Source organism: Muscardinus avellanarius, assembly GCF_963383645.1.
Source record: "Muscardinus avellanarius genome assembly, chromosome: 12".
Taxonomy (NCBI): Eukaryota; Metazoa; Chordata; class Mammalia; order Rodentia; family Gliridae; genus Muscardinus; species Muscardinus avellanarius.
The window spans coordinates 80,204,548-80,219,691 of NC_137798.1; the positions used below are offsets into that span (position 1 = coordinate 80,204,548).

At 39.6% G+C, this 15,144-nt stretch overlaps 1 protein-coding gene across 3 annotated transcripts in view; it reads left to right on the plus strand.

The window, feature by feature from the left end:
• The window catches only part of TTLL5 (tubulin tyrosine ligase like 5), a gene marked incomplete at both ends in the record, with an annotated part of 224,442 nt that overhangs the window by 104,492 nt on the left and 104,806 nt on the right, over positions 1-15,144 (plus strand). For all 3 annotated transcript variants that reach the window (XM_080707336.1, XM_080707337.1, XM_080707338.1), the window contains 6 exons: positions 636-793; positions 2,090-2,396; positions 6,164-6,284; positions 9,268-9,414; positions 11,084-11,187; positions 13,844-13,971. In XM_080707336.1, the coding sequence (XP_080563462.1) occupies positions 636-793; positions 2,090-2,396; positions 6,164-6,284; positions 9,268-9,414; positions 11,084-11,187; positions 13,844-13,971 (965 nt within the window). The remainder of the gene's footprint in view (positions 1-635; positions 794-2,089; positions 2,397-6,163; positions 6,285-9,267; positions 9,415-11,083; positions 11,188-13,843; positions 13,972-15,144) is intronic.

The window sequence follows — 15,144 nt, forward strand, 5'->3', positions numbered from 1 at the left end:
AGCAGCCTGCTTTCAGATATGACCACACATCCTTCGCTCTCTCTTTGGAACCTGGGAGACTTTGCCAATCTTACACTTTGCCCAGCCCTTGTCTAAACTGGGCCTGCCATCAGTCACCGCCCTGGTTTGTGATGTGTCTTACTGTCATGCCTACTGTACCTGCCAGCAGCCCTGTCCTCACATCTCATTTCTCATTCATGACCTGCTTGAGGTTGGCCTTGTCCTCCATCTCTGCTTTCTCTCACCTGTGCCTCTGACTCTAACTCCTGACCTGGAGAGGCCCGTACCTCTCCTGCTCCTCACAGAGCTAATTAGGACCTAAAGGAGGATGGTGGCCTTAGCAATTTCTTACATTGGGGTGCTTGAGACCCCGTGAGGCCCTCACTGAGGGTGACTTCACTGAGACACTTCCCCTGTGATGCTTAAAACATTGTATTCACACAGATTTTTAAACAGATTTTTGTTAAACACATTTAACAAAATTCACATTAGTGAGGTACTGTAGAGTCCAATTTAGAATTCATTAGAGTTATCATACCCAGTCTGTCATCCTTACAGAATTCTGTCAAGTTTAGCCTTGGAATAAAGAAGAGAACTTTCGGATGGCAATTACACTGTCCCCTCCCCACCCCTAGAATGGCTGCTGATGGAGCACCAGAGTTGAAGATAGAAAGTGTGAATTCAAAGGCCAAGCTGCATGCTGCTCTTTACGAGAGAAAGCTCCTGTCTCTGGAGGTGCGCAAACGCAGACGGCGGAGTGGCAGATTGAGGGCAATGAGGCCAAAATACCCAGGTACCTGCGGTCAGTGCTAACCACACTACAGTCGGGTTAACCAGCTCCTTACTCAGTACTTAGTGAGTGAGAACTTTCCCAGTCACATGCACTTGTTTTTGTTTTGTCTCATTCTTTTCTCTGAAACCTAGTTTCAGGACAGTATTTAACCTTCAGCTCCATAATGTCTGTATTGCAGAAGCTCTAAAACCTGCATATTTTGGTGCTTGCTCTTACTGTGTCATCATACACATACCTGATACTTTGAAAATAGTGTTAGCCTGAGTGTAATGGAATTCTGAGCATTACTGTTGGGGTTTTGATGATAGAAAAGTCCAGTTTATCCTTTGAAGTTATAGAATGCTCTGTTTTTAGACAAAGAGAAATATTTTTCCTCTCATATTCTTCTATTTTGTAACTTTTCCCCCTTTTTTTTTTTTTTTTGCTGTACTGGAAATGAAACCCAGGGGCACTCTACCTCTGAGCTATACCTGTAGCCCTGTTTTTTATTCTTTATTTTGAAACAGGATCTCACTAAGTTGTGGAGGGCCTCACTAAGTAGTTGAGTCTGGCCGTGAACCTGCGATCCTCCTGGCTAGGATTACAAGCGTGTGCCACCACACCTGGCTCATGAGTCTGTTTTTAGTGGATTGACAGGCCAATTACCTTTATTCCCCAGCTTCCCTTCTTTGAAGATCACCTATATCGGGCAGCATGTTAGACACTGAAGTGTTATTGATTAATAAAGGTGTAAACTCTGTTCTTACAGAGCTTACAAGGGAGTGGAGGAAGGGGCAGTGAGTAAATATAGTGTAGAAAGACACCCTCTCCTCTTTGTGCCTCTCTAAAGGCTGCTTCTTGAAACCTCTAATACACTCAGAGTGATGACTCAATCAAGAGGCTTTTTTTTTTGTATTTTTTTATTGAAAATAAATGGTATACGTTTAAACTGTACTTGGTGCCCTCTCCCCCTCCTGTCCCTGTTTTCCCTTCTCCCCCTCCCAACAATGATTGTCCAGGGCATCCTTGCTATATTCATACTTTTACACATATTCGGATATAGCGAGAGGCTTTTTTTTGTCTTAGATTGTGGGAGAGCCATCGGTAAGATAAGACATTTCAACACTAATGAAGATAATTAGTAGGTTTTTAGAATATGTAAGATTAGAGAGAGACATGTGGTTGCTAATAATTCTGTGCCTTGTTTGAGGTTTGATTTAGAAATGGGTTTTTTTACTAAAAAGATAAAAGGAAGGTATTGGGAGAGAGGAAAATTTAATCCTTTTTTCAGCAACATGAGTGATTCTTCGCATTTAGTGATTACCCAACCAGCTGAAATGAATGTTAAAACTGAGACAGAGAGTGAAGAAGAGGAAGATGTGGCATTAGACAATGAAGATGAAGAACAGGAAGCTTCTCAGGAGGAGTCTGCGGGGTCTGTTGGAGAGAATCAAGCCAAATATACACCCTCATTGACTGTTATGGTAGAAAATTCTCCCAAAGAAAATGCCATGAAAGTTCCTGAATGGAATAATAAAGGCGAGCAGGGCTGCAAAATCGAGACTCAGGAGCCAGAGCCGAAATTTAACCTGATGCAGATTCTGCAAGATAATGGAAATCTGAGGTAGGTACCTTTGGCAATTATTATAGTAAAACTGATACTAACTAACACATACCATGTACCAGGTCCTATTTTAATGGCTGTATTGTCATTTTTCATTTAATATTCACAGAAGTCCTCTGAACTAATGACTGTAATTAGACACTGCATGCTCGTTGTGTGTGTTGCTGGGGATTGAGCTCAATGGTGTTCTAACTCTGAGCTACACCTCTACCCCTTTTTTTTTTCCTTTTGAAGAGGGTCTTGCTAAGCTGCTGAGGGCCACTCTAAGTTGCTGAGGCTGGCCTCATACCTTTGATCCTCTGCAGATCTACAGTAAGATGTAGAAGCCGGGTATGATGGTGCATACCTGGAATCCAGTACTTGAGAGGGTGAGACAGAAGGACCACAGTTTCGTGGCCAGCCTCAGCAACCTTGTGAAGACCTCCTCAAACTAGTGAGACTGTTTCAAAATGAAGTAGGGCTGGAGGTGTAGCTCTGAGGTAGAACACCCCTGTGTATCATCCCCAGTACCACAAAAAAAAAAAAGAAAGAAAGAAAGGAAAGGAAAGGAAAGGAAGGAAGGAAGGAAGGAAGGAAGGAAAAAGAAAAGAAAGAAGGAAAAGAAAAGCCATGTGAAAACAACACTGAGCCGGGCGTGGTGGTGCATGCGTGTAATCCCCATGCTTGGGAGGCTGAGACAGGAGGATCGCACAGGTTTGAAGCCAGCCTCAGCTACTTAGTGAGGCTCTCAGCAACTTAGTGAGACCTTGTTTCCAAATAAAGTATAAAATAGGGTTGGGAGTGTAGCCTGGCAGTAGAAAGCCCCTGGGTTCCACCCCCAGTACCACACACATGCACACACACACACACACACACACACACACACACACGAAAACATGACACTGTATTCTGAGCTGCTTTTCAGCAATAGTGTTCTTCTTAGCTGTTATAGAAATTATTTCTTCATAAATCTGTGGACCTCACTTTCAATGAGTGCACTGTTATAAGTAAAGGGTTTGTTAGTGTAAATGAGTAGATTATAGACTATGTTGCCCAAAGCTACCTACTGCCTGTGAAGCAGCTCAGTGGCTATTAAGAGCTGTAGGGAGGGACCAGAGCAAGTCTTCGAGGCTGCAGACACAGCCTCCTTGTTGTATACCTCACACACTGAGGACCTATTCAACCTATTGGTTTAAAAAAAAAGCACACTGAGTTTCCACCTGGGCACAATGTCACACTTCTATAATTGTAATACTTGGGAGGCTAAGACAGAAGGATCATAGGTTTGAGGTCATCTTCAGCAACTTAGCAAGATCCTCACCAACTTAGTGAGACCCTGTTTCAAAAATTTAAAAATATTAAAAGGGCTGGAGTGTAGCTTGGAGGTAGAATACCCATGAATTAAATTCCCAGTACAAAACAAACAAACAAAAAACAAACAAAAAAATTCCTTTGGTATAAATCATTCTGGATTTTATTCATTTTTTGGGGGGTTGGGGTAACAAATGAGTAGCTGACCAATAATTTGGACACAGTTTTATTTTAAAGTTTTTTACTTTTTGGTTCTTCTTTTTCATATTATTTTGATTATGCATTATATAATGTGTTGAATGCTACATAATATACTGCATAATGTTTTATAGGGATAGATGATCATAACTGAGTTAATTGTTCATCAGTCAGGAAAATACTTCCTTACAGTGTTCTCCAACCTTTTGACACATAGTAACGATTAACTCTAGAGATTCACCTATTTATTTTCAACAAACTCCACTGATGGACAAAATAAGCAGCCCTTTTTTCCTTGCCCTTGTTAGTGAACCCGGGGAAGTAAATAGTAACCACTCTGGGGATAAGCAAACACACACCCATCATGCCCAGTCTGAGATTCAGGAACCACATCTTGACGCAGTTACTTCTTGACACAATTTTAGAATTAGTATCTCAGGCTACTCTTTAGTAAGATATATAGAAATGAAGAACTCAGTACCTTTTCATTTCATTTACAACAAAACAGTGATTGAAATAATCAACTTATGCGCAATAATTCCCAACTGCATTGATTGGTCCCTTATTATGGACCAAGTATGAAGGGGCCAATCAATGCAGTTGGGTTTTCTGCTACATTTTGGAGGTGTCTAAAACGTTGCTCATTATGTTGCATGTTGGCCAAAATGGACAACTTTTCTCATTTATTTTGACTTGAAAATAATTTGTTATGGATATAAAACCTATGAAGATGCTAGGGGTAAAATGATATACATTCGCTAACTAAACAATAATATAATTATTGTCTTTGTTGTGAACATTTGGAAATATGCATTTTTTGTTTTAAATTTATATTGTGCTGCCATAAACTATCCCCATTAATAACAAAGATCTGGCCTTAATTTATGTTCTGAAGCTTTTATGTATGAAACTCTCAAAAGCAAATGAACTTCCCAGCCCAGGTCCCTTACCCTCGAATCTTCCAGCACACTCAGAATCTAGACCTGGACCCTCTTAGGATTCCAGTTTGCTCTGGACAAATCTTTCATCCTAACATTGGGGGAGCAATGAGTAGAAAGCAGCCAGTGACTGCATGTGTGAGGATTGTAAACAAAGTTTGTGTTGGGCCCTAATCTTCACTGATGTAATTTCAGCTGCAGTGCCAGAAGGCCAATCAGCTGAAGTAACCAAAATCTTGCCTGAAAGAAAACAGATTTGCCACAGTTAGCAGCCGAAGTGAAAATCGTCAGTGTCTCTCTGGTACCTCTATCTTTCACATGCTAGCTTGATCTGCTTTCCTTGTTCCCAGCCTAACCCACCAGGCAGAAGGTAGATGGATCCTTCAGTGACGCTACTGCAGTGCTTTTGGCCAAGGCTAAGGATTTCTTTCCCCATTGAACATCTGGGTTCGTCCCCCGTCTGTCAGCTCATCTACGCCAAGCTCTTTTGGACTCTCTTTTTGGGTTCCAGCCACTCCCATCTTGTAGTTGAGAATAGCATGACCTTAAAATTTGGTCTTAAAAGTTCCTCTGTAGGATTTATCTATTTCCTGCTTCAGGGGCTTTTGCACACTAGAAATATTAGTTTTCATACATTTTTTACTATCTGCTAAGTATGTCTTTGTGGGCCTAAAAGGCAAAAAAAAAAAAAAAAAAAAAAGAGAGAGAGAGAGAGAAAAAAAAACCCACAAAAAAAAACCCTTTCTTTGTTACTACAAAGGTTTCTGTGAATGTTCAGTACTTCTGTTTAAAAAATTCAAAGAGATAGCATGATTTTATCAGGTAGGAAACCTAATTTTCTATTCTTATTCCCCCCCCCACCCCTGCATGTTAATAATGAGAAAACAAATAGAAGTCTCCATTTCTGATTCTTTTTCTTTCTTTTTTTTTTTTCTTTTCTTTTTGTAGAGCTGGGAAATGAACCAGGGCATTCTGCCTCTGAGCCTCTGAGCTACATCCTCAGCCCTACTTTATTTTTTATTTTGAAACAGGATCTCATCAAATTATAAGGATCTCGCTAAGTTGCTACGGCTGACTTCAAACCTGTGATCCTCCTGTCTCAGCTTCCCATGTACTGGGATTACAGGCATACACCACCACACACAGCTTTCTTTTAATATGAAAAAAAATTAAGGTTCCTACTATTTACAAGACTTCTTTATTCAGTGACTAAATGATGAGCTCATGTTTCTTAACCATCCTAATGAAAGAATCGTCAAAGGCCACTTGGAGAGAGGCAGGTAAACATTTGGTAGGCTTATATTCTAGCTCATAACTGTATGTTGTTTTGGATTTCTCTAGCAAAGTACAGGCCCGAATAGCATTCTCTGCGTATCTCCAGCATGTTCAAATTCGCCTGACGAAAGACAGTGGAGGTCAGACACTCAGTGCCAGTTGGGCTGCCAAAGAGGATGAACAGATGGTGAGGATCTTCTCATTGGAACCTTTGGCTTGTCCTTTTTCTTTTTTTCCTCCCTTTTCTTCCCTTCCCTTCATTCTTCCTCCTCCCTCTCATTTTCTGTCTCTTGTCTATTAAAGAGCAATATATTCTTCTGGTGAAAGAATTATTGCATAGTAAAGTTTCTAGATTTCCCTTTAACATGATGTGACACAAATCTTTGATCTGGAGCCCTGTTCATTACTTCATGTCAGAAGGGCTTCAGTTCATTTCTTTCTGAAATGGGAATTGATTGCTTATTGAATGATAAGCCCTGTACAAAGTCCACACGAATAACAATTTACAATCTTTTCTGAAGCAACCCAGCATTTTATTAACTCTTTGAGGTAGGCGTATTCATATTCATTTTACAGATGAGGAAACCAAGATCTAGAGAAGCTAGGTCTGTTCCACAACAGATTGAAACTGGAACTTGAACCCAGATCTTACATGTATTGCACAGGTGTACATTATAATTACTTGGTCTTCCATTGTTTCTTTGGGTCATGAGGCATTTGTTTCTGTCCTGAGCAGTTACTCTGTGAGAGTCAAAACCTTGTCATAGGTGCTCTCAGAATACATCGTCCTCCAATTTAACATTTTTCTTTACCGGTTGTTACTTTATAAAATTCTTAAGGCTGAGACAGGAGGATTGCAGATTTGAGGTAGCCTCAGCCTCAGCAACTTAGAGGGACCCTGTTTCAAAATTAAAAGTAGGGTTGGGGGTGTAGCTTGGAGATAGAATGCCCCTAGGGTTGAACCCCCATTACCCTCCAAAAATAAAAAAATTCTTAGATTATTAGAATCAACCTTGTATGATAATTTTGACTACATACCAGTCATTTGAACCTGTCAGGGATATAACATTGTAGGAGGAGTGTGTGTGTGTGTGTGTGTGTGTGTGTGTGTGTGTTTTAAATCACAATGACTAGGAACTTCAAGGTTTTTGGTAAGGTCAGAGCATATAGAAGAAGTCACAACTCTTAAGTAATCTCTTTAACAACAGAAATCTTTAAAAAGAGAGGGACCTTTAAGTCTGAGAAAGCTGCATCCTTTATCTCACCCAGTGATGACCCTACTCCAATTTTTAGTCACCTGGATATAGAAGTCTTTATATGAGGCTTATTATAAAAATATGTTGGTTATCCCAGAAAACAACTTGCAAACTTAAAGTAGTGAATACATATGCAAAGATAAAACCTTATGTGCTGTGAATAATCCTTCAACCATCAGTGGAAAATGTTAGCTCTGCTCTTTCCAAGTGGAAAATTGAGACTGCCTTTTTTGAGAGTCAATTTGTCTGCTCCACTGTGAAAAAAAAATAATGTTTTAATATAGCAGCTTAAACCACCCTATAGTAAAGACAGCAAAGTAGAACTATGAAATCTGACTCTCTCGTTATGAGGCTGTTCATTTTATGCTGGAGTAAATTGGCACCAAAGGACAGTATACAAAAAATCAAATTCAAGAAGGAAAAAAATAGCTTAAAAGTGAATAACCACTGAAAATGCTGGCTTATAATGCACACTGCATTTCTATGGCTTTCTACAACAGTATGTAGGCTTACCACTGTAAAACTTAATACCAGTCGTGTGAATTCCTTCTTGGAAATATAGATAGGAAGCAAACCCTAATCCATTGCCTAACGATGATGGCAGTGGTCTTGCTCATGAAGAAGATGGGTGTCAAGCTGCCTCTGTGCTCTGCATGAGGGCTAGAGATTCCTTATAACTCACAGACGTTACATCAGCAGAAGGCCCCCAGACCCATCATATAGAAACATACATTTATTTATTTTTATGCTGCGGATTGACCCGAGGGGCATTCTACCTCCAAGCTACCCCATCAGCCCTTATTTTTTTACTTTGAAGCAATGTCTTATTAAATTGTCAGGGCTGGCCTTGAACCTATAATTCTCCTATCTTAGCCTCCTAATACCAGGATTGCAGGCATGTGCCAACACACCCAGCTGCAGAAGAGGACAACAACCTCTTAATGGCTGTTGGTTCTGCAAAATCTTTTGAAGCATTTGTGATGTTATGATTTGATTTCTGTTTAGATTTCAAAGTCCCTAAGTGTGTGTTGTATTTTTCTTTCCATTAATGACTTTCCATTGTGCCAGTTATTCAATTTTGAAAGCTCTCTTATTCTTAGAGATATAAAAGGGCCACCACCTTTCAAGTGACTATTATAGTTCTTTCTTTTATTGCCAACCTTTTTAAATCAGTCATTTCTACTTTGACCCATATTCTGCATTACCCATGCATTTCTTCATGTCTTCCTTTCACTCTTTTTACTGAAAGTGGTCTTCTCCTCCTGAAATTGCCCCATAGTGGCTAGCTCCAGAGCCATGTCTTGGTTGTGGGCCTTGCCATTCCTAGCCTAGGTCTAGGAACCTTTGACATGGAACCCTTTTCTCACTTATCCTCCATGGTATTGTTTTCTCCCTAACCTAATGTTTCTAGCCTGCTTTTTTTTTTTTTTTTTTTTTTTTTGGTTCTTTCTCCTTTTCCTGTACCTGAGTGTATTTCTGTATTCGTTTCCTTCTTTCTCACATCTGAGGGTTTCATCTGTTCCCATGGTCTCCGTTTTCACTGCCTGTCTTTGAAAGCTACCTTCCCTAAATAGCTCTATCTCATCACCTTACTAGAAGTGATATCTGCTTTTTGCATTCTGATAGTACCAGTAATATATATATATACTATGGTACTTTTGTAGCTATTATCTTTTTATTTAACTATTTGAGTACATATTTGATTTGGACTTTCTCATTGTCATTTTATTGAGGGAAGAGAATAAGATTCATCTGCTTTGACTTTCTGTATCTTTAATGCTGTTCTGGGTCTTGTTTTTCAAAATATATCATATACCTTTCCTCAAATCTCCACTGTCTAATCTCATCATAACTTATCTTCTGATACTCAGTGCAATCTTTGCTCTTTCCCCTCTTTGACTCGTTAATTCATAGGAGCTGGTGGTCCGTTTCCTCAAGCGGGCATCAAGTAACCTCCAGCATTCACTGAGGATGGTATTACCCAGTCGACGGTTAGCACTTCTAGAGCGCAGAAGAATCCTTGCCCACCAACTTGGTGACTTTATCATTGTGTACAACAAGGTAAGCCGTTCATCTAGTGGCCTTCTGAACTGAATCACAACATCCTGTTAGAACAGGGTAGACATCTCTGTCCAGTCTCTGTTTTCTAGCAGCATCAACCAGAATATTGCCGTTAGGGCAAGTAAGATCCCAGACCTTAACCCACTGGGCTGAAAGCTCCTTATTACTTTTGAAGGCCCAGTGACAATAGTTAACTCTTTTCAAAAGGCATATTCCAGCCGGGCGTGGTGGTGCACACTTGTAATCCCAACATTCTAGAGGCTGAGACTGGAGGAATGTGGTTCACATTCAGCCTCAGTTACTTAGTAAGGCCCTTTGCAACTCAGTGAGACCCTGTTTCAAAAACGAAAAGACTAAAAGGAACTAGGCGTGGTGGTGCACACTTGTAATCTCAGTATTTGGAGGTTGAGACAGGAGGATTGCGATTCAAGGACAGCCTCAGCTACTTAGCGAGGCCCTCCGCAACTCAGTGAGAGCCTGTTTCAAAATAAAGACTAAAAAATAGGGCCAGACATGTAGCTTTTAGGTAGAATGCCTCTGGGGTCCATCCCCAGTACTGCAAAAAAGAAAAGAAAAAAAAAAATAGGGCTGGGAGTGTAGCCCAGAGGTATAGTGCCCCTGGGTTCCATCCCCAGTACCACACACATCCTTTGAGCTGTATCACCGCTGAGGTTAATCCTGGCACATATGCATTTATATTGTTGATAATGGCCTGTAGACAATGGTGAATTGACTACAAAGAGCAATTAGAACTGTGAATTTAATATGATAACACATTCTTCTTTTTTCTGAGAGTTAGACCATCTTCTCTGGACATCATTTTACAATTAAGTCCAAGAAATATACTAATTAGGGGTTTTGTAAGTACCTTATATATCTACAGGTCTCAGAATGCATTAAAAATATTATTTGGGAAAGAAGAAAATATCATTTGCAGAATGAAAAGTTTGTGACCTAGAAATTTTAATGGCATTTCTAAATTTGCCTTGAATCTTTAGTAGAATATCAATATACCATATCCATGATTTACTACAGAACTGTTGAGAATTCTGCTATATCTGATATAAGTAAAGAATTTATTCAATTTTAACTGGGTATAGTGGTGCATGCCTGTAATCCTGACTACTCCAGAGGCTGAAGCAGCAGCATCCCCAGTTTGAGGCTAGCCTTTGCAACTTAGTGAGAGGCTGGTGGTATAGCTCAGTAGTAGAGTGCTTGTTTAGTATATATAATGCCCTGGGTTTGATCCCTAGCACTAAAAAAATTTATAAAAGAATTCAATTTGGAAGCTGGTATAAAAGCTAAATTTCTTTCCTAATTGCACCAAAATACTGTGTCTCTGTTGTACTTGTAAAGCTGCAAGTGTGATCTCAGATCTTACTAAATTACTATTAAAAGCTCTTTTCTTAATGGGCTATATAAGTAAAAACATGATAAAAATTTACATTTATTTCACAACTATTACTTGGGAGTTTCAAAACATTTCATCAAATAATGACCAGAAGTAATGTATCAAATTTGTAGGTAGCAAAAGTACATAGAGCAATAAAAAAGTCTTTACTATAAGGTCCAATTAAAACTCAAGGGTAATGAAAACAGATGATGACGTGTGCATTTATCAGGAGTCAGTTTTATCTCTTGTTTTTCCATGGGGTGGGACACTGGATAGGAAACAGAACAAATGGCCGAAAAAAAATCGAAGAAGAAACTTGAAGAAGAAGAGGAAGATGGGGTGAACACAGAAAACTTTCAGGAGTTCATCAGACAAGCAAGGTAGAAGATTCCTGACTAACAAGAACTGTCATATCCTTTCTTCCATCCTACTCACTAAATCCCCAACATTCCTTTGTCTCTGACACATGGAGTTGAATGAAATCACTCTCAGAAGGAGAAAAAGCTTAACAGGCATCTTTTCCATATCGCAGCCAGTTATGTTGCTGCTGTCATGGTTGCAGTGATCAAAACAGTGCCTCTGGGTGTCTGGGCTAGTTCTAGACAGCCTTCAAGTACGCACCACTCAAAGTACTGAGAGAGACTGTTGGAAATGTGAAGTTAAGATGTCTGGTGTTTATTGGGTCTGAATTTATCCCTCACCTGCTGATGCAGTGAAGATGAGCGTATTTTTTTCCTATTTTGAGAGGGTTAAGGAATTGGTAATTTTTCAACACTGTGAGGGTCACACCTAATTTATGTAAAATAGAACAAGCCTTTCATGCTTAGCGTTAACTTCTCTGAAGTGAAAATCACAATATTCAACTCTATCTTGATACAAGTCAGTCAGACTATTTCATCCATTGACATTATTTCCAAAGGAAGAGATAACAAAGGCACTTAATTTTAAAGTTTGTAAAAACTCATGCTAGAAGGTTTTTTTTTCTATTTAAGAGAGTTGTGCAAGATCACTAAAATAAAATAAAGGATAATGCAACCGTAAATCTTAGTAATTAGACTTTAGTCAACAAAGTCACATTGCAGAGAAAAATCAGTAGAAAAGTATCTCTGTTATAAGTGAAGTTAAATTAGATAATGGTTTAACACTCACCAGCATATTTTGACCATTGTTGAATTCCTTGTGCAGACCTCACTATGGCCTTAGCACCATGTGCATAATCATATAGCAAACAAATGCATCATTTTGTAGGAGGTCCATAGTTATATAATGTTATTTTAGTGACATTCTTGGGTCTTGAGTAATATGTTTGATACAACAGGTAATAGTTTCTCACATAAATATTTTAAGAAAAGGAAAGGAAAAAGAGTAGATTTTGTCCAGAAATTCTATTTTTAAAACTGAAAAAATAATTTCTGGTTTCTCCTAGAGCTCTTCAAAAGTCCTTCAAATATAAAAATGGGGAAAAAATCCAAACTTTTAAAGAATGATGTGTATGCCCCTAGAGGCCTAACTGAAAACTAAAAATAAATGATAACTAATAATAACTGTTAATTAATGTAGATTTGAAGATAAGATACATTGGATCATATTTACTACTGATGTGGACTGAGCATTGATTACTGGGAAATAAGTTACAGTGTCAGTTCTTTCACTAAGTTAGAGTGAGTACATGGGTGCCTTTGTCAGGGCTGGTAAATTTAAATGCCTACAGGAGCCAAGCAGGAAGGCATAAATGATGAAGTGGGCAGCTTATATTTTGACTGGCCATATCCTTTGCTTTTCAGTATTCTGAGAAGGGCCAAATAAAACACCTTGGCAGGCAAAGGCAGCTGCCTGTTTGCAACCTCAGCTTTAGATCATTGTAGTTACTCAAGGCACTTATCTCCTGCATTGAGCTACTGTGGAGACCCTGGAAGTTACTCTGAGATTTATGGAAATGGTTTTCTAGACCTACATTACAATATATTTTGAAGACAGCATGTTGGTTCTTTGTAATAATGTGGGCATCCTTTGGTTACGTGAAGACCATTTATGTGAAACTAGGTTTCAGGAAAAAGAAAAAAAAAAGGCTGTTGAGAAGCTGCTGTGGATACTACAGACCATACATGATGTGTTCACTGGAAGGATCCCTTAGGCTCTGATCTCTTTCTTTATACTTTCCATTTGGAAAGCCTATAATCATATTAGTTTGAAGTGATCTTAGACACCATCTAGTTCAGTCTCTTGCATTGTATAGATGGTTAGAGAATTCTTTTGTGGCCACACTGGTGGTTCTCCTTATTTCTAACAGGCAACTCAAATAGCAAGTGGCACCTTTAGTGAGGCTACTAAAATTATTTAGAAGTAGGTAAACTGTAAAGGGGCATTTAATAAACATTTCAGGCTCTATGGGCTCCATATATATTGCATATTCTTTAAAAAAAATGTACACACACACACATACACACACACACACACACACACACACACACACACAGAGCTAGAAGTCATACAGAAACAGGTCACTGTTCACATTTGGCCCACACTCTGTAGTTTGGTGACTCCAAGACCATGGCTCTCCTGTTTGCAACCTCAGCTTTAGATCATTGTAGTTACTCAAGGCACTTATCTCCTGCATTGAGCTACTGTGGAGACCCTAGAAGTTACTCTGAGATTTATGGAAATGGTTTTCTAGACTTAGTTCAGTCTAAGTGTGTGTGTGTGTGTGTGTGTGTGTGTGTATGGCTGCTGAGCATTTAAAATATGGCTACTGTAATTCAAGGGAAAATAAGCTTTAACTTTATTTAATTGTAAATGGTTACATATGACTGATGATTGCCATATTGGCCAGTGCAGAGCGAGAAGATCCACTGGGATGAATTATCGTGTGTTAGAGTTTTTAGATTGCTTTCATTTATATTTAATTTCTATTAAAGAGGAATTTTCAACTTGTGCTTTTCACTTTTTTCCTTCTTCAGTTTATAGTTTTCTTAATAAAATGTAGTACAAAGATTTTCTAAGCTAGAATTCTGTGCTGACTACTTTTTCTCATTTCAGTGAGGCTGAATTGGAGGAGGTGTTGACTTTTTATACCCAGAAAAACAAGTCTGCGAGTGTCTTCCTGGGGACTCACTCTAAAAGTTCTAAGAACAGCCACAGTTACTCTGATAGTGGGGCAAAAGGGGGTAAGTATACTGGTTAATTAATGAACAGAAAGAAAATGTGAAAAAGTGAGACGTGGAGGGGAGAGTCAAGAATACTATGATGGCTGAGCACTAGAAGTCGTCAAGGTGCAGCATGGGGCTGGGGTGGGAGATAGGGAGCAGTACTTTTTGTCCTGAAGGCAGAAGAGGAAACTGGTTGTTATTTTTATTTTTTCATGATAATAACAGAGAGCTTTTCAGGAAATACTAATAATAGCTAACATTGAGTGGCTACTTACTATGTGCTGGGCGCGATCTTATTTTTTACTTCCAACCATCATTCAGAGTAGGCCTTTGTTTTAATCAGCGTTTCCATTACTGTGAGCAAAACAACTGGCATGTACAATTTAGAGAAGGAAAGGTTTATTGGGGCTCACAGTTTCATAGGCTCCAGAGGTTTCAGCCCATGGTTGGCCAGCACTGCAAAGGCAGGGAAGAGGGCAGAAAATGCCGCCCTCTCATCGCAAAAGCCAGAAGCAGAGGGGAAGAGGAAAGGCCTTTGGATGTGGATAGTACCCAGGGTGAGTGCCCACCAGCCAGGCCCCGCCTCTGAACCTTGCTGCATCAGAGACACACTTTCAACACATGAACTTTGGGGAAACATTCCAATCCAAACCATAGCAGCCTTATATTAAATCCCCTTTACAGATGAGAAAGTGAGCTGAAAGAACTGAGTAACTTGCTCAGGTCTACTCTTCACTGTACAGGGGAAGGAGTTTGGTTCTCAGTCTGCCTGGCGCAAAGCTTGTTCTCTTCATCTCCACTCTTTTGCCACGTCCTTTTTATTTATTTTTTTTTAATGTGAAACAGGGTCTCATAAGTTGCTGAGAACCTTACTAAGTTGCTGAGACTTACTTCGAACCTGCAGTCCTCCCGTCTTAGCTGTACTGGGTTGTAGATGTGCTCCACCACACCAGGCTCTCTTTTGTCTCTTCTAATAGTTTTTCTCATTCTTATCCAGTGAGACCCTTCAACACCACTGGCATTTGGGGGAGAATCCTTTGTTGTGTGGGGAAGTTCCGTATCTGGTGGGATGTCTCATATCCTTGGTCCCAAGCCCCAAATGCCATTGGCATCCCTCAGGCAGTGCAGCTACCCAGAATGCTCGCCTGTGTGGCCGCTGCTGCAGAACACCATGATCAGGAATTCTGGAAT